Source organism: Microcaecilia unicolor, chromosome 1 (assembly GCF_901765095.1).
Source record: "Microcaecilia unicolor chromosome 1, aMicUni1.1, whole genome shotgun sequence".
In the NCBI taxonomy this organism is placed as follows: domain Eukaryota; kingdom Metazoa; phylum Chordata; class Amphibia; order Gymnophiona; family Siphonopidae; genus Microcaecilia; species Microcaecilia unicolor.
Window position 1 is genome coordinate 243,875,729 of NC_044031.1, and position 25,669 is coordinate 243,901,397.

Genomic DNA, 25,669 nt, shown 5'->3' on the forward strand with positions numbered 1-25,669 from the left:
TTAGGTTTTAAGACGGAACCTATCTGAGCAAGCTTCTTCTGGTCACCTAACTATATTTGTGGCATCCATGGCTTGGGTATGCATAGGGCAAACAGCATGATCCCTCTCATTTGCTCTCTTAAATAAGTTTAGGCATTTCTTTCCTTCCTCCTAATTGAGTTAATTTGTGCAGAAAACATGGGCACACAGCATTAAAATGAATGGCAATGAGGCCATTAAGTATTCCACTGCAATGCAGAGAAGGAAAACAGTGGCTTTTGATATGTGCATGTGAGAAATTTGTCAGGTCTAGAACAGCAGAGAAAAGGGTTAACTGAGAAGATTTCATGCTCTTTGTGATTTAAAATGCTTCATTTTTGATTTTGGTCCAGCTAGAACTATATCTGTAGCTTATATACAGGAGGTAAAAGCAATGTGTATATCTCTGAAGAAAAATGAGTGTCAGCACACATCTGCAGCTATTGTCCTACGCATATTAGCCTAACAAGAATTTCACATGTGCAAGAACTTTTGCGAGGTTTAATATATATGTGCAGAACAGCAGCAGCAGATGTGTGTTGGCACTTTCCTTTTTCTAGGACATATCTGCAAGAAACTGTGGTGAACCTTTGTGCACACATCTCTAACAGGCACCCCTGATTAGCCACAACCTGTGTGCATAAAATTTGCACTGAATTAGCTTTCTGTATGGAGCGGTTTTAAGCTCGCAGCAGAAGCTGCGCTCAGCTATCCGCATATGGCCTTCTGCATAGACACCCTCCTTCAAGTATGCTACTTTATTGTTTATTCATGTATGAGTTGTAGTTCTTCACTATCACCACTGGTTTCAATTATTCCAAAACAATTTTCTATTATATACAAACGTTATCATCTTGTGGTTTACTTTGTTTCCTAGAACATTTCTGAATATATTGAACAGCACTTGTGCCAGCAAGGAAAAGGTAAAATTATGTATCATACCTGATAATTTTCTTTCCATTAATCATAGCTGATCAATCCATAGACTGGTGGGTTGTGTCCATCTACCAGCAGGTGGAGATAGAGAGCAAACTTTTGCCTCCCTATATGTGGTCATGTGCTGCCGGAAACTCCTCAGTATGTCGATATCAAAGCTCCATCCGCAGGACTCAGCACTTAGAGAATTACACCCACAAAGGGACACTCTGCCCAGCTCACCACCGCCGAAACGGGGGAGGGGAATTAACCCAGCTCATCCCCACACAAGTGGGGGACGGGAATCCGTCCAGCTCATCCCCGCGGAGTGGGGGAGGGACACCACCCCGCCGATGCGGGGGGGATCTGGCTTATCCTGCAACCGCAACCGCGGGAGGAGCTGACTGACCCTAACACCGCTGAAGCGGGAGGGTACAAAGCTGCCCTACAGCCGCACGAAGCGGGAGGGAGTGCCGGCAGAATTTATGTCTCAATCCAGCCCCGTAAAACGGAGGGGAGAGGAATGCAGCAGCTCACTGTAACACAAACTCGTCTCAACTCTTGAAGAATCCAATTGAAAAAACTTGAACACGAAGTCTTCCTGAACAGGAACTGAAGACTAAACTTGAATCTGAAATGCAACCAGAATATAAACAGTACAGATATCTGGGAGGGGCTATGGATTGATCAGCTATGATTAATGGAAAGAAAATTATCAGGTATGATACATAATTTTACCTTCCATATCATCAAGCTGATCAATCCATAGACTGGCGGGATGTACCGAAGCAGTACTCACCCAGGGCGGGACATTGAAATCCCTGACCGCAACACTGAAGCTCCAAACCGGGCCTCCGCCCGAGCAGCCACAGTCAAGCGGTAATGCCTGGAGAAGGTATGGGCCGATGCCCAAGTTGCCGCCTTGCATATCTCTTCCAAGGAGACGGACCCGGCCTCTGCCATTGAGGCCGCCAGAGCTCTAGTGGAGTGAGCCTTCAGCTGAATAAGCGGCACCTTCCCCGCGGCCACATAAGCCGCTGCAATGGCTTCCTTGACCCATCTTGCCACTGTAGGCTTAGAAGCCTGCAGACCCTTACGAGGACCTGTAAACAGGACAAACAGATGATCCGATTTCCAGAAATCATTGGTCACTTCCAAGTATCTGATGATGACTCGTCTCACATCCAGAAATTTGAGAGCAGAGTATTCCTCTGGGTAGTCCTCCCTACGAAAGGAAGGGAGACAGAGCTGCTGATTCACATGGAAGCGAGAAACAATCTTGGGCAGGAAGGAAGGCACTGTGCGAATAGTCACTCCTGCCTCAGTGAACTGCAGAAAAGGCTCTCGACATGAGAGTGCCTGGAGCTCGGAAACCCTTCTGGCTGAAGTGATAGCCACCAAAAAGACTGCTTTCAACGTCAGGTCTTTCAGAGGTGCCCTAGACAAGGGTTCAAAAGGCGGCTTCTGCAAGGCTCTTAGCACCAGGTTGAGATTCCACGCAGGCACCACTGAGTGCAGAGGAGGGCGCAGGTGATTAACTCCCTTGAGAAAGCGCACCACATCTGGCTGCGAAGCCAGGGAAGCACCCTTCAGGCGGCCCCTGCAGCAAGCCAGAGCCGCTACCTGGACTTTAAGGGAACTGAGCGACAGGCCTTTCTCCAGACCTTCTTGCAGGAACGCCAACACTGAAGAAATTGGAGCAGTGAAGGGAGAAAGTGAGCCTGCTTCACACCACGCTGCAAAGGTACGCCAAACCCTGGCGTAAGCAGTAGAAGTAGAGCGCTTCCTCGCTCTCAGCATAGTGGCGATGATCTTGTCTGAGAAGCCCTTCTTTCTCAGACGCTGCTGCTCAATAGCCAGGCCGTAAGACCAAAGGGGGAGGGATCCTCCATCACCACGGGACCCTGATGTAACAGGCCCTGCTCTACTGGCAGCCGCAAAGGAACGTCGACTGAGAGCCTGATCAGGTCTGCATACCAGGGACGTCTGGGCCAGTCCGGACCCACCAGGATTATCCGGCCCGGATGCTTTACCACCCGGTCTAGCACCCTGCCCAACATGGGCCAGGGCGGGAACACATAGAGAAGCTCTTGTGTCGGCCACTGTTGGAGAAGAGCATCTACTCCCAGGGATCGAGGGTCCCGTCCTCTGCTGAAAAAGCGCGGCACTTGGCAATTGGCCGATGACGCCATCAGATCTAGGCTCGGCTGGCCCCAGCGCTTCGTGATGTCCAAGAACGCCTGAGCAGATAGCTGCCACTCTCCGGGCTCCAAGGTATGGCTACTGAGAAAGTCCGCCTTGACATTCATGACTCCGGCAATGTGAGCCGCTGACAGCTGTTCCAGGTTCGCTTCCGCCCACTGGCATAGATTCATGGCCTCCTTGGCTAGAGGGGCGCTCTTGGTACCTCCCTGGCTGTTGACATAGGCCACAGCCGTGGCATTGTCCGACAGGACCCGTACTGGCTTCAACGCCAGTACCGGGATGAACTCCAAAAGCGCCAACCGAATGGCTCTGAGTTCCAGGAGGTTGATAGACCACTTTGCCTCTGCAGGAGACCAGAGCCCCTGCGCTGTCCTTCCCAAGCAGTGGGCTCCCCAGCCCGTCAAAGAGGCGTCCGTCGTGACGACAATCCACTCCGGGGTCACGAGAGGCATCCCTGCAGACAACTTGTCTGTCTGCAACCACCAGCTCAGCGCCTTGCGCACTGCTGGGTCCAAGGGAAGGCGCACAGCATAATCCTCCGACACCGGAGTCCAGCGCTGCAGCAGAGAGTGTTGTAGTGGTCTCATATGAGCCCTGGCCCAGGGCACTACTTCCATCGTGGCCGTCATAGAGCCCAACAGCTGCGCATAGTCCCCAAGCCCGAAGCGGAGAGGCTACTAGGAACTGGTCCACCTGAGCCTGAAGTTTGACAATCCGATTGTCTGGCAGAAACACTCTGCCCACTTGGGTGTCGAATCGAACTCCCAGATACTCCAAGGACTGAGTCGGGCGCAGCTGGCTTTTCTCCCAGTTGATGATCCATCCCAGGGAGCTCAAAAGAGCAACCACCCGGTTCACAGCCTTGCCACACTCTGCATAAGAGGGGGCTCGGATCAACCAGTCGTCCAGATAAGGATGGACTTGTACTCCTTCCTTTCTCAGGAAGGCCGCGATGACCACCATTACTTTGGAGAAGGTCCGCGGAGCAGTAGCCAACCCGAACGGGAGGGCTCTGAACTGGAAGTGTCGGCCCAGTACTGCAAAACGCAGGAAGCGTTGATGAGGAGGCCAGATGGGAATATGCAGGTACGCTTCCTTGATGTCCAAGGATGCTAGGTACTCCCCTGCCTTCACTGCCGCTATAACAGAGCGGAGAGTCTCCATGCGAAAGTGCCGAACTTTCAAGGCCCGATTGACCCCTTTGAGGTCGAGGATAGGCCGTACCGAACCTCCTTTCTTTGGCACCACAAAGTAAATGGAGTAACGTCCCTTGCCAAGCTGATTTTCTGGCACCGGAACGACCGCCCCCAGGCGGATCAGATTTTCCAAGGTCTGCTGCACTGCCACAGCTTTGACCGGAGACTTGCAGGGAGAGAGTACAAACCCGTCTCTTAAGGGTCGGCAGAACTCTAGCTTGTAGCCGTCTCTGATGACTTCCAGCACCCAAGCGTCTGAAGTTACTCTGGTCCACTCGCCCAGAAACGAGGACAGGCGTCCTCCAATCTGCACTGGGCCATGGACCAAGACCCCGTCATTGGGTACGAGACCCTGGGGGAGGACCGGAGGACATACCTCCGGGACGGCGGTCTCTGCGAAAGGAATGCTGCTTGGGGGAGAAGTTCCTCTTGAAGGAAGAGGAGGCAGAGGAGCCCGACTTGCCCGGGCGGTACCGACGGACCTCTTGAAACCGTCCTCTGGAGTTACCGGGGCGAGCACTAGGCCGAGCCCTGGCCTCTGGTAACCTCTTGCCCTTAAACGTGCCGAGATCGGTCACAATTTTGTCCAGCTCGACCCCAAAGAGCAGCTTGCCTTTAAAAGGCAACTTAGCCAGGCGGGACTTAGAGGCGTGGTCCGCAGACCAATGCTTCAGCCATAGCCACCGCCGCGCAGAGACTGTCTGAGCCATACCTTTAGCTGAGGCTCTCAAGACATCATACAGTAAGTCTGCCAAATAAGCCAAGCCCGATTCCAGGGCCGGCCAATCAGCCCTCAAGGAAGGATCCGAGGGGGAAGCCCGCTGTACAATCGTCAGGCACGCCCTGGCCACATAGGAGCCGCAAACTGAGGCCTGCAAACTTAAAGCAGCCGCCTCGAAGGACGACCTTAAGGCCGCCTCCAATCTTCTATCTTGGGCGTCCTTTAGGGCCGTGCCACCTTCCACCGGCAACGCCGTTTTCTTAGTCACCGCAGTGATTAAAGAATCCACGGTAGGCCAAATAAAGGCCTCACGTTCACTTTCAGGCAAAGGATAGAGGCGGGACATAGCCCTAGCCACTTTGAGGCTCGCTTCCGGGACATCCCATTGAGCCGAAATTAAGGTGTGCATGGCATCATGCACGTGGAAGGTTCTAGGCGGGCGCTTCGTCCCCAGCATAATGGCGGAGCCAACAGGGGCTGAGGGAGAGACGTCCTCCGGAGAGGAAATCTTCAAAATGCCCATGGCCTGCATTAACAGGTTGGGCAAATCCTCTGAGCGAAAGATCCGCGCTGCAGAGGGGTCATCCGCTCCATCCGAGCGGGAATCCGTCTCCTCCAAGGAATCCCCAAAGGACCGTTGGGAGAACTCAGATATGCTGCCCCCATCTACATCCGAGGAGACAAAGTCCTCTAAGGCCTGGGAATCCACCCGAGGGCGTTTATTTCCGGAGGCCTCAATCCCTTTATCGGACAAGGGAGCAGGGGCAGCGTTTTGCATAAGAAAAGCCTGATGCAGCAGCAAAATAAACTCGGGGGAGAAACCCCCCTAGACTGTGCACTTCAGCAGCCTGGACCACAGCCCTAGACGCACCCTCAACCGGCGCTCGCAAGAGCGGGGGAGAAACATGCTGCGCATCCAAGATGGCGTCCGGCGCGACACTCCAAGAAGGAGCCGCGCGGGAAGAACGGCGCTTAATTTGAGCCGCCTTTTTGCCGTCGCCCAAATCAAGGGCGGCCAAGGCATTAACGTCTCCCAGCTCAAGGGCGGTCCAAGAAGAAGCCGTCCGAGCAGAGTGGCCGGCCAAGATGGCGGAGGCGAGCAGCGGGGGATGGGCATTTATGGCGGGAAAAACCGCCGCGCCAGAGGTTGAACCGGGACACTGACCGGCCTCCGAACTGACCCCCAAGAAGGGCGAATCAGACTTTAAGACCCCCGCATCCCCGCTAGGAGCGTACACGCGGTCCGGGGAGCGATTCTTCGCGCCCTCGCTCTCCGACGCCATAGGCCACGTGGAGATTGATCGGGGAACCCCCTGCCCGCTATAAAAAGGTAAAAATTACCTGCTTCTTGCTCCGAGCTGTAACGACCTGGTGTCCCAGTGAGTAGCTGCAATAAACGTTTAAATAAACGTCGAAAATAAACGTCTTTAAAGGACGTCAAACTTTTTTTTTTTTTTTTAAACGGAGCCAGCGGGAGGGGGGAGAAAAGGAGGGACCTGGCGCCACCAGGTTTGCACTTGCTCAAAAGAGCCCTCAACCCCAGGCACTCAACAAAACCTAAAAATTAGGCTTGGAGGCCTAGCCAGAGCTGCTGCTGTGTGTGACCACCACCTGCTGAGATAGAGAACATACTGAGGAGTTTCCGGCAGCACATGACCACATATAGGGAGGCAAAAGTTTGCTCCCTATCTCCACCTGCTGGTAGATGGACACAACCCACCAGTCTATGGATTGATCAGCTTGATGATATGGAAAAAATATTTTGCTTTAACAAAATGGAGCAAGGGAGCCAGCAGTATACTTAAGAATCCTATAAGCGTCCTATAAGCCCCTATCGGACCGACCATTCACTTGTCTATTAGATTGTAAGCTCTTTGAGCAGGGACTGTCTCTCTTTGTTAAATTGTACAGCGCTGCGTAACCCTAGTAGCGCTCTAGAAATGTTTAGTAGTAGTAGTATTTATTGCTTCCTCTGGAAGTAAAAAAAAGGGATTTGACATTTTCTTTAAAAATGTCACATGCTTCAAAAGAACTATCCAATGCACCAGGGTAGATTGTTAGGTCTATTAATGCAGATAAGTTCAAAAGAACCATTTTAAAATACTTGACTATTTACTAGCTGCAGTTCAAAACATTTCCTATGGTATGTGTATCATTGTCCTGTACCTTCACTGCACTCCTTCATGTCCTCATATCCCTTCTTCACCATATCAGCCTTCTCTCCAGCCCAGCTATCTTCTAACATGGGCAGTATGTGCTTGTTACAGCATCGTGTGCAAGGGCTGCCATGAAGGTTTAGACTCCAGACATATGAGCACACAATAGCTCACAGCAGGGGCGTATCTGACTTTCCCTGGTAGGGGGGGCCAGAGCCCGAAGTGTGGGGGCTATTTTTGCCCCCCCCCCCCATAGGCTTCCATTGGCGGCACGGGGGGGGGGGGGGGGGGGGGTGGCGGTAGCGGGGGCCAGGGCCAAATGTACGGGGGCCAGGCACCCGTTGGCCCCATTACAGATACGCCCCTGGCTCACAGACACCCCATGGTAAACAGGAAACACAGCATAAATACAGAACCAGCATTCAAAGGCTGTTACTATAGTGCCTTGTAAATCTTTGTATCTATGCACATTTCTCATTCTCCTTGTCTAAAAGGGATGTGTTTGGAACAAACAGGATTCTGCTTCATGGATCTACAACACACACTACACTTTCAACATGAAAGAACTACCGAAATATTCAAAAATTAATAAGAAACTAAAAGGTTTTTGACTGCTCAATCACCGCTTTCATTATTTGGTGAATATTCCTTTGTAAAACATGAATCACTTAGGATTAAAGTATCTACCAAATCTGTATAGCAGGAAAGAGAATCTGGTTTACCTGTAAGTTTCCTTTCCTTGAGTCCTGGCAGGGCCCTGCAAACAGGGACCCAACCTGTACACCGCTTTGAAACAAGAGTTGGGTAAATAAAGCTAAGTTACTTGTACCAGGTGTTCTCTGAGGACAGCAGGTCAAGTAGTCTCAGATGTGGTGACATCTGACGGAGCCCACTGCAGATGTTGAACTACGTGTAGAACTTTCAAGTAGTGTTCCAACCATGCATGCACTGGTGCCTTCCTACCAGACGCACGAGCTTAGGTGAGAATACTTGGCCTGCTGTCCTTGGAGAACACCTGCTACAAGTGAGTAACTTCATTTTCTTCAAGGACAAGCAGGCTGTTGTATTCTCACAAATTAGAAACCCTATCAGGCTCACCAAAAACAATGCTAGGACAATATGGTCTTGAAATGTTGAGATCTGGAATTCAATCAACCTGAAACTATTTACATATTAGTTGTGGTGGTGCAGTCTGGAACAGGACAAAACTGGGCCTAAGAAGGTGAAGTTAGATTCTAGACACCAAACAAATTCTGCAGAACTGTCTGACCAAACTGGTTATCACATCTGGTATTTTGCTCAAGCCAGTAATGTGATATGAATGCGTGGACAAATGAACATGTTGCAGCTTTGCAAATCTCCACTATAGAGGCTGATCTCAAGTGGGCTATTAACATAACCATGGCTCTGATTATGAGCCTGTAAATGACACTCTAGAATTAGCCCAGCCTGGGTATAAGTAAAAGGAGATACAATCTGCTAGCCAATTGGAAATTGTTGCATTTGCAGATGGTAACTCCCTATCTGGGTTACAAAAAGCTGGGTGGACCGTCTATGGGCTTTAATCCACTCTAAATAGAAGGCTAAGGCTCACTTGCAGTCTTAAGGTATGAAGTACTCTCACACCAGGATGTGCATGTGCTTTTGGGAAAAAATGCTGGAAGAACGACTGACTGATTAAGATGGAACTCCAACACTACTTTAGGAAGGTACTTAGGATGTGTGTGGAGAACTACTCTATTGTGATGAAACAGTGTAAAGGTAGATCAGCTACTAGGCCTGAAGCTCATTGACCCTGCACGCTGAAACTGCCACCAGAAATACAAATCTTCTAAGTCAAATACTTCAGATAACAGGAATCAAGCGGCTCAAAAGGAGCCAGCTGGGTGAGGACACTGTTGGAGGTTTGACGGGGGGGGGGGGGGGGGGGGTTGTTAACAAACCTCACATAAAGCGAACTAGAAGCTGTACAGAGATGGGGCTTACCTTCTGGTGATAAGCACTAACTGCATGAGATGAACCCTTACAGAGCAAGTTTTCAAACCAGACCACAAAGGTGCAGAAGGTACTGAAGTAATTCTTGTGAATGGCAGGTGAGGGGATCTAAGGCCTTGCCCTCACACCAGACAGCAAACCTCCTTCCCTTAAAAGAGTAACACTTCTTAGTGGAATCTTTCATGGAAGCCAGCAAGATCTGGGAAACAACCTCTGACAGAACCAAGGATTTGAATTGTATGCCCTCAACATCCAAACCGCAAAAGGCCAGGAATTGGAGATTGGGATGCAGAAGAGACCCCTCGTTCTGTGTGAGAGTCAGAAAACACTCTACACGGATCTTTGGAGAATAACTCCAGAAGTAGTAGGAACCAGATCTTCCTCAGTCAATATGGAGGAATTAAGGACATAGTTCTGCCATCTTGCTGGAGTTTCAAAGTCTTCTGTATGAGAGAACTTTAGAGGGTACGCATATAGCAGGCCTTCCCCCCAATGCAAGAGAAAGGCATCTGATGCTAGTCTGCCATGTGACTAGAGCAGAACTGAGGAACCTTGTTCAGATGAGTGGCAAAAAGATTCACTGAGGGGGTACCCCATACTTAGGTCTTGCTGGATACGCCCATATTGAGAAATCACTTGTGCGCTTGCAGAGTCTATCCGCCAGGCAGTTCTTTTCCAGCTAGATATGTGGCTCAAATTTCCATTCAGTGCAGGAGGGCCCACTGTCACATCCCCACCGCTTCCTGACAAAAGGAGTAGAACATTGCAGCCTGGTTGTCTGCTTGAACCAGGATAATTTGGTTCAGCAGCAGATCTCTGAAAGCCTTTAGAACATTCAGAATGGCCCTGAGCTCAAGGAGGTTGATGTGAAGATCTGTTTCTTTAGTTGACCAAGTACCCTGGGTGTGGTGTATGAAGTCCATCCACATAAGATCCTCATCCCAGGTTGGATGCATCTGTTAGCACCTTCTGAAGCGACAAAATCCTCCCACACTCAAATTCAGTCAAATTCTCCACAGAGCAGGGAATGAGTGAACTCTGGAGGAATTTGGATGACATCTGTTAGATTCCCAGCCATTTGAGACCACTGGGCCTCTCTCAAATGGAGCTGTGCCATGGGTATGACATGCACCATTGAGGCCACATGGCTCATCAATCTCAATATCTGCCGTGCCATGACCTGCCTGCTGCTTCGGACTTGCGAGGCCAGAGTAGATAATGTCTCCACTCTTGCTTGCGAGAGAAAAGCCTGAGCCTGCAATGTATCGAGCAGGGATCCAATGAATTTCAATCACTGGAATGGGTGAAGGTAGGACTTGGGTAGTTTATGATGAACCCTAGTAGTAACACCCGAACAGTTAGGCGCATTGACTTTGCCCCTTCCAGAGATGTGCTCTTGACCAGACAGGGAAACATGCACACTCCAAGTCTTTTAAGTACGCTGCTACAACTGCTAGGCATCTGGTGAACACTCTAGGAGCTGATGTGAGGCCAAAGGGTAGTATGTGATACTACTAGTAGTGTTATACTGAGATACCACCCCATGACTGGGAAGTATCGAAATGTGGGTATAGGCATCTTTAAGTCCAGACAGCATAGCCAATCGTTTGCCTGAATTATTTGTAGGAGTGTGTCCAAGGAAAGTATCCTTGTTCAGGGCCCTTAAGTCTAGGAGGGAAGATATCCTTCATCTTCTTGGGCACAAGAAGTACCTGGAATAGAATACTTTCCTTCTTTCCCTGGTGACAAAGGTTCAACCATATTGGCCTGGAGAAGAGGGGAGATCTCCTCTACAAGTACCTGCTTATGCTGAGAGCCGAGTGATATATGAACCAAAAGAGTCACCCACAAATTAATATATATTCAACAAGCTATTCAATAATTCTTGAGATTTTTTTTGACCTCAGCAATGCAACTCAATGATTTCATCTTTCAACAGTGAGCATTACGTCATCTTCACTGGTCAATTCTTAACTTTATATTTTCATATATAAAGGATTTTCAAAATTTTATATTCATCCGATTTCAGAAAAAGGAGATGGCCAGGGGATTTTATTCAGACGCGGCACATGTTTTACTATTGCTGTATAAAGGAAACCCCTTTGCCAGACCCAGACATCTTTACTTTGCAATCAAGAGAGCTGAGTGACAACATACTCGGGGGTCAATTTGATGGTCTGACGCCAAAATCAGAGACTGATTATTTGAAGAACCAACCGGTTGGAGGTTACAAGGGGCCACCTTAGACAGAAAAAAGTTCAGCCTCCCTCTACAAGTAGGTCAGACAGCAGCTATGCTTGACTGGAGCCAGTCAAAAGCTTATCCCTTGTTTTGACTGGGGAGCCAGCCTTGGGACTGTGGGGCAGAGTGGAAGGCAGCAGGAACCTATGTCTTTGAAAGTAGTAGGGTCATCACCTTGGCTCAATGGAAAACCTTAGTGAGGAGGAAGTGGCAGCTAGAGGGTGCCGAGCGAGTTTGGATAGTGTCTTAATGTTTGTTTTTTTTATTTTTTTAAATAAGGCCAGCAACCTCTTCCACTTTGTCTCCAAACCAGTTGTCCCCATAGCAAGGAACACCCACTAGCCTCTCCTGAACTGCTGGTTCCAGGTCAGAGGAATGCACCCATGAGAGTATGCACATCCTTACAGTCATGGCAAAGATTCTGGACACCGTCAAAAGAATTATGTGCGCCCCTGGACTGATACTTTTTGCACTCCAGTTGCATCTCGGCCAACTGGCGAATCTCTGCAACCTGCTCCAGAGGGACAGAATCGGCAAGAGTAAGTGTGCTCTGGACCAGAGAGTGCAAGTACAGACTCACGAAGAGCTGGTAGGAGTGGATGTAGGCAATGAGGCCTGATAAGGTTTCCTCCCAAATGAGTCTAGTGTCCAAGCCTCTCTACCTGGGGGCATCCTAGCTCATTTGAGGGTGGATTCGACTTCCAGAGAGTGGTGTGGCAGTTGAGCCCTCTTGAACCTGCGAGTCTTCTGGATATGATATCTGCATTAGAGGGGAAATTCATAATTAGCCAGTGCTTAAGACCGAAAATACCATAATGCATCTATATCGCTCCATGGTGCGACTGCACCTCGAGTATTGCGTTCAGTTCTGGTCGACGTATCTCAAAAAAACAAAAAACGACAGCGATATAGCGGAATTAGAAAAGGCTCAAAAAGCGCAAATAAAATGATAAAGGGGATGAACTCCTCCCATATGAAGAAAGGCTAAAGAGGTTAGGGGACACAAGTTACATGGAAATACCTTTAAAACAAATAGGAGTAAATATTTTTTTTCACACAATGAATAGTTAAGCTCTGGAACTGTTTGCCGGAGGATATGTTAATGGCGGTTAGCGTGTCTGGGTTTAAGAAAGGTTTGGACAAGTTCCTGGAGGAAAAGCCCATAGTCTGCTATTGAGACAGACATGGGAAAGGCAACTGCTTGCCCCAGAATTTGTAGCATGGAACGTTGCCACGATTTTGGTTTCTGCCAGGAACTTGTCTGTTGGAAACAGGATATTGGGCTAGATGGACCACTAGTCTAACCCAGTATGGTTACTCTTATGTTCATCTTTAAGAATAGGGTGCAACAGTACCATGACCCCTTCCTTAGGAGGCGAGCCTCAGTCCAGGACAGTTAACATTACTGCCCTGGGCTCTTCCTCTGTTTTTAACTTAAATGGTATGGCAGAAGCCATCTCCCTGACAAAACCGGTGAAAGACCTTCAGGTACAGAGGGATCAGAAGGTATCCCATAAAATTTGCTCTCCGAGAAGTAATGAGGGTCCTCTGAGTGCCATGAATTGTCCCATTCAGATTCCTCACCATACTCAGACTAGGCTGAGTCTGTGCCTACCTTGGATGAGTGGAACCATGTCCTGAAGAGTGCCGAGATACAGCCCTACCTCTCCTCCAGTGGAAGCTTTCTCCCCCCGACATCAAGAGTGGTACTGTTATGTGTCAATGTTGATACCCTGCAAAGTGCCAGCATCAAGAAACTCTGACAGGTATGGATGGAACCTCAGGAAGAATCTGAGGCTGATCCACAGCTGGGGCAAGCACCCCTGATGCCCGAACGGTATGCAGCATCAGCATCTGAGCCAGCTCCTCCCTGAACATGGCTCAGAACCGCTCATCAAAGGTAGGCCACTGGCAAAGATGGGGTCACTGAAGAAGCCTGAGAAAGAGTCCATGCTGAACCAGTAGTGGGGTCCTGGCTGCCTGGAGACTTGCGCATAGACACCTCTTCCAAACAGGGAACACTCCTCCCAGTGCCTCTTGGGTACCAGCGATGCTCAGCATTGTGGTCCTTTGGAACTGATGAATACATCAAACCCGTATGTGTCCTCTGTGTTGGGTCCGATGCTGACTGGTCCCAGGGCCTACTAACAGCACCCGATTTTGAAAGGAATGGAGACCTTCTCAATGCTGGTGCACTTCCAGTGGATGTTGCAGTCTTGGCAGCCATTGAGGTCGATGTTTCCGTTGCCGATATTGATGTGCCCATCTTCGAGAAGCCAAAAAGTCTCTCCTGTGCTCTCTACTACTACTCATCATCATTTTTATAGTGCTACTAGACGTATGCAGCGCTGTACACCTGAACATGGAGAGTCCCTGCTCAACAGAGCTTACAATCTAATTAGGACAAACAAGAGATAAGGGAATATTAAAGTGAGGATGATGAAATAAGGGTTCTGAACAAGTGAATAAGGGTTAGGAGTTAAAAGCAGCATCAAAAAAGTGGGCTTTTAGTTTAGATTTGAAGACAGCCAGAGATGGAGCTCGACATACTGGCTCAGCAAATCTATTCCAGGCATATGGTGCAGCAAGATAAAAGGAATGGAGTCTGGAGTTAGCGGTGGAGGAGAAGGGTGCAGATAAGAGAGATTTCCCCAGTGAATGGAGTTCCCGGGGAGGAATGAAGGGAGAGATGAGATTGGAGAGATACCGAGGAGCTGCAGAGTGAATGCACTTGTAAGTCAATAAGAGGAGTTTGAACTGTATGCAGAAACGGATAGGAAGCCAGTAAAGTGACTTGAGGAGAGGGCTAATATGAGCATAACGACACTGGCGGAATATTAGTCATGCAGCAGAATTTTGAACAGATTGAAGAAGGGAGAGATGGCTAAGTGCGAGACATGTGAGAAGCAAGTTGCAATAGTCTAAGCGAGAGTTGATAAGATTGTGGATGAAGGTTCTGGTAGTGTGCTCAGAAAGGAAAGGGCGAATTTTGGTGATATTATACAGAAAGAAACGACAGGTTTTAGAAGTCTGCTGAATATGTGCAGAGAAGGAGAGGGAGGAGTTGAAGAAGACCCCAAGGTTACGAGCTGATGAGACAGGAAGGATGAGAATGTTATTCACAGAAATAGAGAATGGGGGAGTAGAAGAGGTTGGTTTAGGGGGAAGATAAGAAGCTCAGTCTTGGTCATGTTTAGTTTCAGATGGTGCTGAGACATCCAAGAAGCAATGTCAGACAGGCAGGCTGATACTTTGGCCTGGATTTCAGCTGAGATTTTTGCTGTGGAGAGGTAGATCTGGGAGTCATCAGCGTAAAGATGATACTGAAAACCATGGGATGAGATCAGAGTACCAAGGGAAGAAGTATAGATGGAGAAAAGAAGAGAAGAGGTCCCAGGACAGATCCCTGAGGTACACCAACTGACAGTGGGATAGAAATAGAGGAGGATCCACTAGAGTATACACTAAAGGTATGCTGGGAGAGATAAGAAGAAAACCAGGAAAGAACAGAGTCCTGAAATCCAAGTGAGGACAGCGTATCAAGGAGTAGGCTGTGAACAGTGTCAAAAGCAGCAGATAGATCGAGAAGGATGAGGATAGAAGAGAGACCTTTGGATCTTGCCAGGAACAGATGGAGACTTTAGCAAGCGCTGTTTCAGTTGAATGAATGGGGCAAAAGCCAGATTGAAGTGGATCAAGAATAGCTTGAGATGAAAGAAAGTCAAGGCAACGGCGATGAACAGCACGTGCTGTTCAAGTATCTTGGATAGGAAAGGGAGGAGGGAGATGGGGCGATAGTTGGCAGGACAGGTAGGATCCAATGAACGTTTTTTTAAGGAGTGGTGTGACTACAGCATGTTTGAAGGCATCAGGAACAGTCGCAGTGGAAAGTGAAAGATTTGAGGATATGATATAAAAGGGATGACAGTAGGAGAGATAGTGTTAAGTAGATGGGTGGGAATAGGATCAGAGGCACAGGTAGGTAAGTTTCGAGGAGGAAAGAAGATATGTAGTTTCCTCTTCAGTGATTTCAGAAAAGGAGGCAGGGGTTGGAGGGTTGAGAGAATGGACTAAGGGAAGGAGAGGTGGAGGTGACCTGGTTGAGAATTCAAGTTTAATCTTGTGAACCTTATATCTGTGTCCTCAACTGCATTTTCAACAGGAGAGAACAAGAGTTAGGTTCATGGTTAGGCCCAAGGCACCCGATGCACCAAGAGTGCAAGTCCATCACGGAAATCACCTGATTATATTGGGTGCATCTTTTGAAGCCACCGGGGGGGGGGGGGGGGGGGGGGGGGGGTCTTCTGGGACATCGAGAAAAGAATCATGGCCAAATTAAACTCTCAATTCAGAATAGTAAAAAGGGACTACGTTCAAATCAAGGTTGGTGCTCCAGCCTAAAAGGGCCTAGCAATTTGCAAAAAAAAAGAAAGGAAACCTTAACAGCTGGGGGGGAGGGAAAGAGAAAAATACCCACACGGGAAGCCACTACAAACAAGAGAGAAAATACACACAGAGGTGAACGTGAAGACTGAGGAACCCGCACTTACGCAGTGGGACACTCTAGAAAGTTCTAAGTTAATCTCGCTAGTCAGCATCCACACTGGGCTCCGCTGGATGGCATCACCCAGCTGTGATAATATAACCGGCTTGTCCTTGGAGAATAATTATGTCTCTGCAATTAGTAGGTGGTGAAAGAAAATTATGGCATTGGGAATTTATATTTGTGTTTTTTGTATTGTATTATATGTTTGTATTGTTTTAATGCATTTGTGAGGCATATTTTCAAAGCACTTAGCCCTCCAAAGTTCCATAGAGTGCTTTGAAAATATGCCTCTATGTATACTGTAACCCCAGCTTGAACTATGAAAGTGCAAGTTACTATGTAAGCCACATTGAGCCTGCAAATAGGTGGGAAAATGTGGGGTACAAATGTAACAAATATTTAACAAAAAGGCAGGAAATACTTTCACAGAAAGGTTGATGATCTCTGGAACAGAGGGTTAAGGATTTGCCCAAGATCACAAGGAGTACTTATGGGATTTGAACCATGGGCTAGAGGACAGAATCCAAACAAAACAAAATGACTTCAAAATCAGGCATACAGGATGTAAACTGCACATACTGCATGAAGCAGCAGGTACAACTCCATCTTACAGAGCAGGCTACATGGACCATGCTGTCTTACTAATGAACTCATGGTTACCGACTGGAAGAATGATCCGATTGAGGGCATGCCTTGGTGGTGGTACCAGATTACACTTTATCATGAGGTATTTCACAGTGCCCCAAAGGATATTCACACACTGACATTTTCTTATAGCCTTCCCTCAATCTGTAGCTTTCAATTAACTATCCCAGAGTTCTTTCAGCAGCACTGTTTGGCATATTCATTTTGACTCAAATTCACTTTATACAAAATAGCTTGATTCTTCACCAAATATTAGAAGGGTCTTAAGTTATTATGGGATTTAAGGAAATTTCTGGAACAAGAGCTAATTTATGTTTGCTTCTGAATACTTCTCTAATCGCTTTCATTTTAAAAGTATTCCACTGATCTACACAACACTTTATAAACTTATTGGGAGCCAACACTGACCATGGGCTCAACCTTAAAAGGGCTGCTGCAGACTGCACCCTGGGGAACAAGGCCTACTCTGCAGAAATTCTGCTGTACTAGTACTAAATGCATCATCTTCTGGAGGCAGAGAAACATCAGCATGTTCCAGATAATGTTGCTGAAGTTATCATTGTTCTCTGCCTCCTTTTATTGGTAGGGAGACTCACTCACCTAGCAGGACAAAGCAACAACTAAAAATAGAATCCAAAATGCACTAAATAGCAGAACAAAACCACAACCCAGATACACAAAAAAGTTATATATACTTTACAGTACCTTGTAAACTGTTCATAACAAAAATGGGTTCGGATACTCCATATTAGAACAATGTTTCAATGATTATTCTGCTCTCTTCAAATGATTTCCCTTTCCAACATTTGTATATAACTACATGATTCATTTAGTCAAATCTTTTATAGTTTTAATAACTTCTATAATAAAGTGGGCTTTCAACCTTTACTCGAACTGGATAATGTGTACAGATGTCCACCTGCTGGCTCAAGAGAACACATTTTATGTGCTCAGACACCTGCAAACTATACATTCCAAAAAAACAGATCAACCAGGGTTTGCAATCCAAGATTAGTGGCAGTGAAATCTCAACCTAGCAGTACTAGCCCATTTCCAGCTGAAATATCTTATACAGCAATCAGTAAACAGCAGAAAAGAAAAACAGGTTAAACAAATATTTGGGCTACTCTCCCCTGTGGAACTATTTCTATATACCTGTCACTCTCTGCTTGAACTCCTATGGCTCTATAAATAAAAAACAGCCTCTAGATAAGATCCTTGAATCAAATAATCCACTCTTTAAAAAGGTTTACTACTGCTGCAATTAAGTATGGTTACACAGATATGAAGCTTTTTATCAGTCAAGCTATAGAGGGGAGTTCAATTTGGAATTTCTCTCTTCCACACTTCATTGTTCCTGTTTTATACACTTCCTTGATAGGCTTTCTATCTTTCACATACTCCCTTATACACATTCCAGTTTCTGTTCCATGGCCTCCAGACTTAGTATCTGGAAACTGCTGCATATCATATAATTGCTCTCAACACCTCTTGTACAATCCTCTTCCTCATATTGTCCCCGCAATTTTTCCCTCCTAGGAAATGTGTAGGTAGAAAATCAATTCTCATTTAGTATATTATCCTTCAATTTTTAGTGCACACAAAAATGAAAGTGTGCTAATACAAAACATCATAAAATGAATCAAAAAAGGGTTGCGCATTTTATTTCCTTTTACTCTTATTTAGGGGCTACTCTCACTATTTTTTCCTCTACATAACATTGTTGCCTAAACAGATTACAACTATAACTATATATACATTTTGCTTAAATAAATGCAATGCAAATGTATTGAAATTAAAAATATACACCAGGTAACCAGGTTAAACTTCAAGCATTTGGTACAGAGACTAGTAATTTTATACTTTTAATGTCATTAAGTAAACAGCTTATGAAGCATTACAGACCTGCTGAACCATTTCTTCAAACTTCTCCTTCTCATATTTCTGTAGAGCTTTATAATCTTCCACAGAAGTCACATCCAATTTGTGCTTTGTTTTTGGTTTTGGTGGCTCAAATGGACAGGTAAGAATTGCGATTTTTGCATTTTTTACTACCTAGAGAAATAAGCAAATGAAACCCAACTGAATATTACAGCAAGGCTCAACAAATCCTGTGCATCAGGCTGTCACAGTACCTAAACTTTCACCTTGGCACCACAGATTCAGCTGCTGCTACCAAACTTCTTGTTTCTCAACCTTATTGAGATTTTAGACAATACAACTTGTAACCAACAAATTCTGCAAATTCCAAAAGTTTCTGCTTAGTTGACAGGGTGAATTGTACCCATAAATCATATGGGTATGGGTAATGCATTTGATATACCACCTTAAGAAGCCAAATATGTATTCTGTATTTTTCCTCTTGTTGTAATCTACTTCTTTCATATTAGACAATCTTACTGCTAAATTGGGAGCTCAGAAGATCACCTGTTAGAGTATTGGTTTGCTAATAAAAATAAGTGATCTAGAGCTTTCATATAAACCACAGGCTACCAACAAGGGATACACAAAACATCAGTGAGTACATGGCACCTCCCTAACCCCAATCTCTCTCTCGGTAGCTGTTGCTGGGATTGTTGCATCCCAGCTCAAAGCGCAATCTTTCCCTCTTGTCCACTGCCACCAGGATTGTTGCCTAAGTCTGTGGCAGTGATCTCAGCGCTAAGAACAGCAGGAAAGACAGGTGGGACACTTTCCCTGCACATGCCACTGATAGCTCTTCTCGCTCCACCCCTTCAATGCAGGAAGTTTACATCAGAGGGGCAAGAAAAGCAAAGCTAGCAGTGGAATGTGAGGAAATGGTCCCATGTGCCTTTCCTGCTGTTTTGACCGCTGTTACTGTGGTTGACCCAGAATGCCACAACAGGTTAAGGGGGGGGGGGGGGGGAGGAAGAGGAGAGAACAGAGACAGAACATGGTAGGAAGGAAGGTGGGAAAGAGTGTGTTGTTGCTTACCTGTAACAGAGCTTCTCCACAAACAGCAGGGAATGCAGCACCAGGTAACATCTGACGTATGCTGAATTCCTCCAATAGCTCAAAGGTTTGAATGAGCCCCTTTGAGCATACATAGGCATTCCCTTGCCACCCGCTTCTGTGAATTCTTCCTCAGTCTGTATCAGAGCTAACACACAAAAGTTTTTTCCCTTTTTTGGGAGTGGATTGGGGGGGGGGGGGGGGGGGGGATGTGGCTGCATTCCTTTGATCTCTATGGAGAACCTCTATTACAGATGAGCAACATGGCTTTCTCCACAGACAGTGCTGGGGATTGCAGGTACACACTCTAGGCAAGTCAGGCTGAGGGCCACAAATTCTCTATCCAACTGGCTTGGGATGAACTGACTGGGTAGGTGGATAACAGAAATCACCCATCTTAGTGTTGCCAAATTTGTTAGCTGCCTTAATTTGTTAACATATCATCATCTGTGTGTTTGTTCTGTCCTGAAGGGTGGTACTATAGCCTAACTAGTATTCTTTCCCTTTACACATGGAATTTTCATCCATAAGGATTCCATGTTGCAATCAGTTTCCTGTTGAATATTTGTTTGACTCAATTTCTTGTTCAACATATAGCACCAACCCCTGCTCCAATTTACATAGTAACATAGTAAACGAAGGCAGAGAATGGGTGTTGAGCAGGCTGATTTGGAACTTTATCAATTCATTATTAAACTAAATGTATGTATGTGATAAATAACACATTTAACCAAAGGTCTGCCTACTCAACTCCGATGTATCATTATCATGTGCAGAAAGAATTTTTTCTTAATGACCTCAGCATGGGTACACAGCGACCTATGTAATGAAGTTTAAAGTCTTAAAAGTAAAAAAATGTATGATTTACATAAGAAAAAAAAGACCAGTGATGATATGGGGCATGTTTAAGCGACATTGAAATTACATAGGTCGCTGTGTACCCATGCTGAGGTCTTTAAGAAAAAATTATTTCTGCACGTGATGATACATTGGAGTTGAGTAGGCAAACCTTTGGTTACATGTTTGGATATTGCTTACCACATAATAATTTGATATCCATCAGCACTGTGATAAAATAACTGCTCATGGTCTCCCTTTCGAATCAAAACTAGGTATCCTCTAATCTCTGGTAGTTAAATCAAAGGTGACAAACTACTATAACCAGGATATAATAAACCTAAATAGTTTTATCATTTCTTTTGTAATTTATTTGAGAGCACCCTCAGATATTACCACTATAGAAAACACAACAAATATCTGTTGCTTAGTGGTGTAGCACTTCTTTTCATCGGGTTACTCATTTATTTCATAGTGAATCACCGAATAAGTGCTAGCAGACTGGTATAATTCTTCAAATGATATAACAATGTCCTATCACCCTTATGTACAATTCAAAGAAATGTAACCTGCACCAATGTTCATCAATATCAGTGATATCTTAAGGCGATTAATATTAAATATTTAATGAACACTTATCTGAGTCATGCTGTATCCGAGTTACTTTTATGCTGTGTCCAATATCTCCTTGTGTCTGAAAATAAATCTCCAACCTTTTGCCTTCCCTGAACATGCCCGACGCCGCGGGTTTCAGTATTCTTTCTTCAGGGACAAGGGTTAAGGCAGCCTCCTGCTCATAACGTTATCTCTTTGGCATTTCTGGGACAGACCGCAGAAGTCTGCCCTGCACTGTCCTCACATCCCAACTATTGGAGTTGAAGCCCACTCCAGCCTATCTGAATCTGTCTTGTCATCTGCGGGACAAAGACCAAAAAGTCTGCCTAGCACTGTCAAAGCTCTCCCCAACCCATCCTAAATCGAATTGCCATACGTATGATACTAATCATACAAGTCTGCCTGGCACCAGCTGTAGTTCTTCACAGCCTGAGTTGCCATCTAAGCACCACTTGACAACAACACATATGCAGTTATTTAAGGGCTTCCCACCCCCATTTTAATAGCATCCATTTTCTAATTAGAGATCCTCTGTGTTCATCCCATGCTTTTTTGAATTCTATTGTAGTTTGTGTCACCACATACCTCGGGAGGGCATTCCAGGCATCAACCACTCTCAGTGAAAAAAAAGTTTCCCCCGACATAAAATTTGTCTCACCATATCACAGCGATATAATTTGTACCCTGGTATTAGTACAAACTTACTAAAGCCTTTGTGGCTCAGAGAACGGAATACCCTCAGCTTCCACCTGATCTCAGCAGGGGGAACTAAGGGAGCTGTTGCTCATATGACAAGCTTCTGCACTAATTCATGTCCCCCTCCCTCTTTCCATTTTGCTGGTTACCCAGCTCAGTGAGATCTGAGCCTGGCTTAGAAGTTGTTTTTAGCTGTCATATGGACTGACCTGACAGGATGAGAACTGTTCATTGGCAGCATCAGACTGCAATGAAAAGGGGAGGTACATCAAACCAACTGGCCGGCCAGAGGGGTATGGGGATGAGGAACAGTAGGACTACAGAACAGAGATTAAGGGCAGTATGCAGAACAATGAAATGGAGAAACTGGTGTGGATCTAGACTATGGTGGCACATGAAGCTAAAAGAGATGGTAACTCATTGCATGGTGGAGAAGGGCCCAATTTACTGAAGTATTATTTTATAGACACAGAATGGGGAGGGGGATCAGAAACCAGAGTTAAAAAAAAAATCAGGCCCTAAAAAGGAGTAACATTACACTTGAGGGCACAGAAAAGAAAGTTCTGAACAGCTGGCTTCTAGATTCAAAAGGAATCTAGTTAAGTTTTAATACTTTTTTGTATTAGAGCTTGTACCCTTACTTATGACAATAAAAATATCACATACCTTGGGCATCTGTGGATGGCTAAAATCTTTGTCCACAATAACTCCTTTGATAAGCTGAGTGTCTTCAAGCTTGCCTCCTACTTTGCCCTCTACTTTGATTAGTTCAAAATCAACATCTTTGCGATCCATATCTGCGACGGTCAAATAGCATTTACTGCAATTTCTGCCATCTGCCTATGACAACGGTTGATTCTAAAATGTAAGCAGACCAAAAACCAGATTAATGCTTGAGATTACAAAATCTGAAGAACCACTGAGCAAATTACACATGCCCCTGAATATTTTAAAATTCTGGACACATCTGGAGAAATCAAGGAGGAATCCAGAATCAGACCCTGATAGCAAGTAAGAGCTGCCACTTAAACCTTAAAGTAGCCATTCCCAACCAAGTCCTCAGGGCACATCTAGTCCCATCTGGTTTCCAGGATATCCATAATGAATACGCACGAGAAGTCCAACGAATGAATATTCATTGTGAATATCCTGAGAACCCGATGGGATTAAGTGTGCCCTGAGGACAGGGTTGGGAATGGCAGCCTTAAAAAGTTGTATGGACCTGGACCTGAATCTGGAAGCAGCCGTTGGCCTTGACCACACTATGCTTCCGTGGTAAGCAGAGTGGGGAACTAAGCCAGAGCAGGTCAAAAAGACCCCAATGTCCCATCCTGCACATCCTTTAAGGCCATTCCACCTCCCACCAGCAGGGTGTTTTTTTTTTGTTTTGTTTTAATGCCTGAAGCCACCAAAGAATCAACGTGAGGTAATGCAAGCCTCCCAATCTCATCCTGAGCAATAGAAAGCAATTTGTGGCCCAGGCCACCCTGAGATGAATATGGGGTGGTCCACTGAGCTGAAATGAGTATGTACTGAGAACGTTTTAGGCAGCTTCCAGTGGGCTAGCCATCCCAGGAGCAGAGATTTAGTGATTAAGCTATAAATATTCAGAGCCTCAGCAATAAAAGTTAGTTAATTCTACCTTGGGGGATGGAAAAAACAAAGAACAACAGCTGTAGGAACAGCCGCCACACCAGCCAGAATCTCTATACGCTACCGCTGTCGCGTTGTCGGACATGACTCTTACCGCCTTTCCGACCACACGTGAGCGAAACGCCAACAGAGCTAGCCGAATTGCCCTCGTCTCCAACCGGTTGATAGACCACTGAGCTTCCTCCGTCGACCACAGCCCCTGCACGGACCAACCGAGACACTGAGCTCCCCAGCCCAGCAGACTGGCATCCGTTACCAGAATCACCCACTGAGGAGGTTCCAACTGCATGCCCTTTTTCAGATGGGTCGAGCACAGCCACCACTGGAGACTGCGCCGAGGAGCCCCCTCAATGGCAACCGCAACTCCAAACTGTGTACCTGAGACCACCGGGACAATAGAGCCGCCTGAAGCTGACAAATATGCGCCCTGGTCCATGGTACTACCTCTACTGTCGCTGCCATGAGGCCCAGAACCCGAAAGTACATTCGAACCGTCAGACTCTGAACGGCCATTAACAGCCGGACCTGCTGCTGAAGAGAGGCGACCCGAGAATCCGGCAGAAACACACAACCCACTGCCGTGTCGAACCGCACTCCTAAGTACTCCAGACCCTGTGATGGGATCAACTGACTTTTGACTACATTCACTACCCATCCGAGCGACTCCAGAAACGCGACCACCTGAGCAGTCGCCGCCACACTGTGAGCCCGAGACTTCACCCAGATCAACCAGTCGTCCAGATACGGATGCACCAGAATTCCCTGCCTCTGCTACCACCACCATTATCTTGGAGGTGCGTGGAGCCGTTGCCAGACCAAACTGAAAGTGCCTCCCTAAAACAGCAAAACAAAGGAAACGGTGATGGGCCTCTTGAACCGGCACGTGCAGATAAGCTTCTGTGAGATCCAATGACGTGAGAAATTCTCCCTGACGAACAGCCACTATGACCGAGCGCAGAGTCTCCATGCGGAAGGATGGCACCTTGAGCGCCCCATTGACCCTCTTGAGATCTAAAATGGGTCGAAACTGGTCCTCCTTCTTCGGCACCACAAAGTAAATGGAACAACCACCCATTCCCAGTTCGTGCTGAGGAACGGGTACCACAGCTCCCCAACTGGATTAAGCGACCCAGAGTCTTGAATAGCCTTTAACTTGACTCGAGAGTGACAAAGAGAGGGAAGAAACAGATCCGGCAGCAGGTGCTCGAACTCGAGCGCATAACTGTCGCGAACGACCTCCAGCACCCACTGATCTGATGTAATTTGGGTCCACCCCTGATAAAACAGACGAAGTCACGCCCCGACCTTCACCAGAGGCTGGACCTGCACACCTTCATAAGGAGGACTTATCATTTCCGGCACCTCCGGAGGAGTCCTGACCTCGACGACCCCCTCGCAAGGACTGCATCCGCTGGAAAAAACGGCTTTTAGAAGGAGACACAAAACTGCCCGGCCTGTACAGCCTCGTGTCCTTAAACCGACCTCTAGCCGAACCACCTCGACTAGCCGCTTTAGGCCGTAACTCCGGCAACCGTGAGACCTTGGTATCCTCAAGACCACTCATCAGTTTATCCAAGTCCTCTCCAAACAACATAGAACCTTTGAAAGGTAGAGAACACAACTTTGCTTTAGAGGCCGCATCTGCCACCCAAGCCCCTAAGCCAAGAGCCCTGCGAGCAGTCACCGCCAGAGCCATATTCTTAGCTGAAGCCCTTAGCAAATCATAAAGCGTGTCTGCCAAAAACGAAGACCCCATCTCCAATTTGGCCAGGTCCTGAACCAAACCAGTCCTATCTAACGCAGGCTCATCCAAGAGCTTCTCCGCCCAACGGAAACAAGCTCTGGCTACCAAGTCCCCACACACAGAGGCTTGCAAGGCCAAAGTCGACAAATCAAAGTTGCGCTTCAGAAAGGACTCTAGCTTCCTATCCTGAGGATCCCGTAAGGCTGTACCGCCATCCACCGGAATGGCCGTAGCCTTAATAACTGCCGTAACTACCGCATCCACAGTAGGTGGTTTCAGCAGGGCCAATCTTCCGGAGGCAAGGGATACAGCTGTGCCATAGCCCTAGACACCTTACAAGCAGGCTCCAGCACAGACCATTCCTGAAAACCATGTCCCTAATGTCTGAATTCATGGGAAGGAACGGGAGGCTCTCCGAATCCCCTTAACCAAGGGATCTACCTGGGGTCCCTCCGCAGAGGGAGTGGTTGCCAGAGCAAACTTCAATGTAGAGATCACCTGATCAATGAGCTC

The 25,669-nt window shown here is 46.8% G+C and overlaps 1 protein-coding gene across 1 annotated transcript in view; it reads right to left on the bottom strand.

Moving 5' to 3' along the window:
• Positions 1–25,669, bottom strand: part of LOC115471572 (T-complex protein 1 subunit epsilon-like) — a 69,893-nt gene that overhangs the window by 26,483 nt on the left and 17,741 nt on the right. Inside the window, 3 exon segments of the mRNA XM_030205236.1 lie at positions 18,544–18,693; positions 22,426–22,571; positions 22,574–22,617. Of these exon segments, the coding sequence (XP_030061096.1) occupies positions 18,544–18,693; positions 22,426–22,571; positions 22,574–22,617 (340 nt within the window).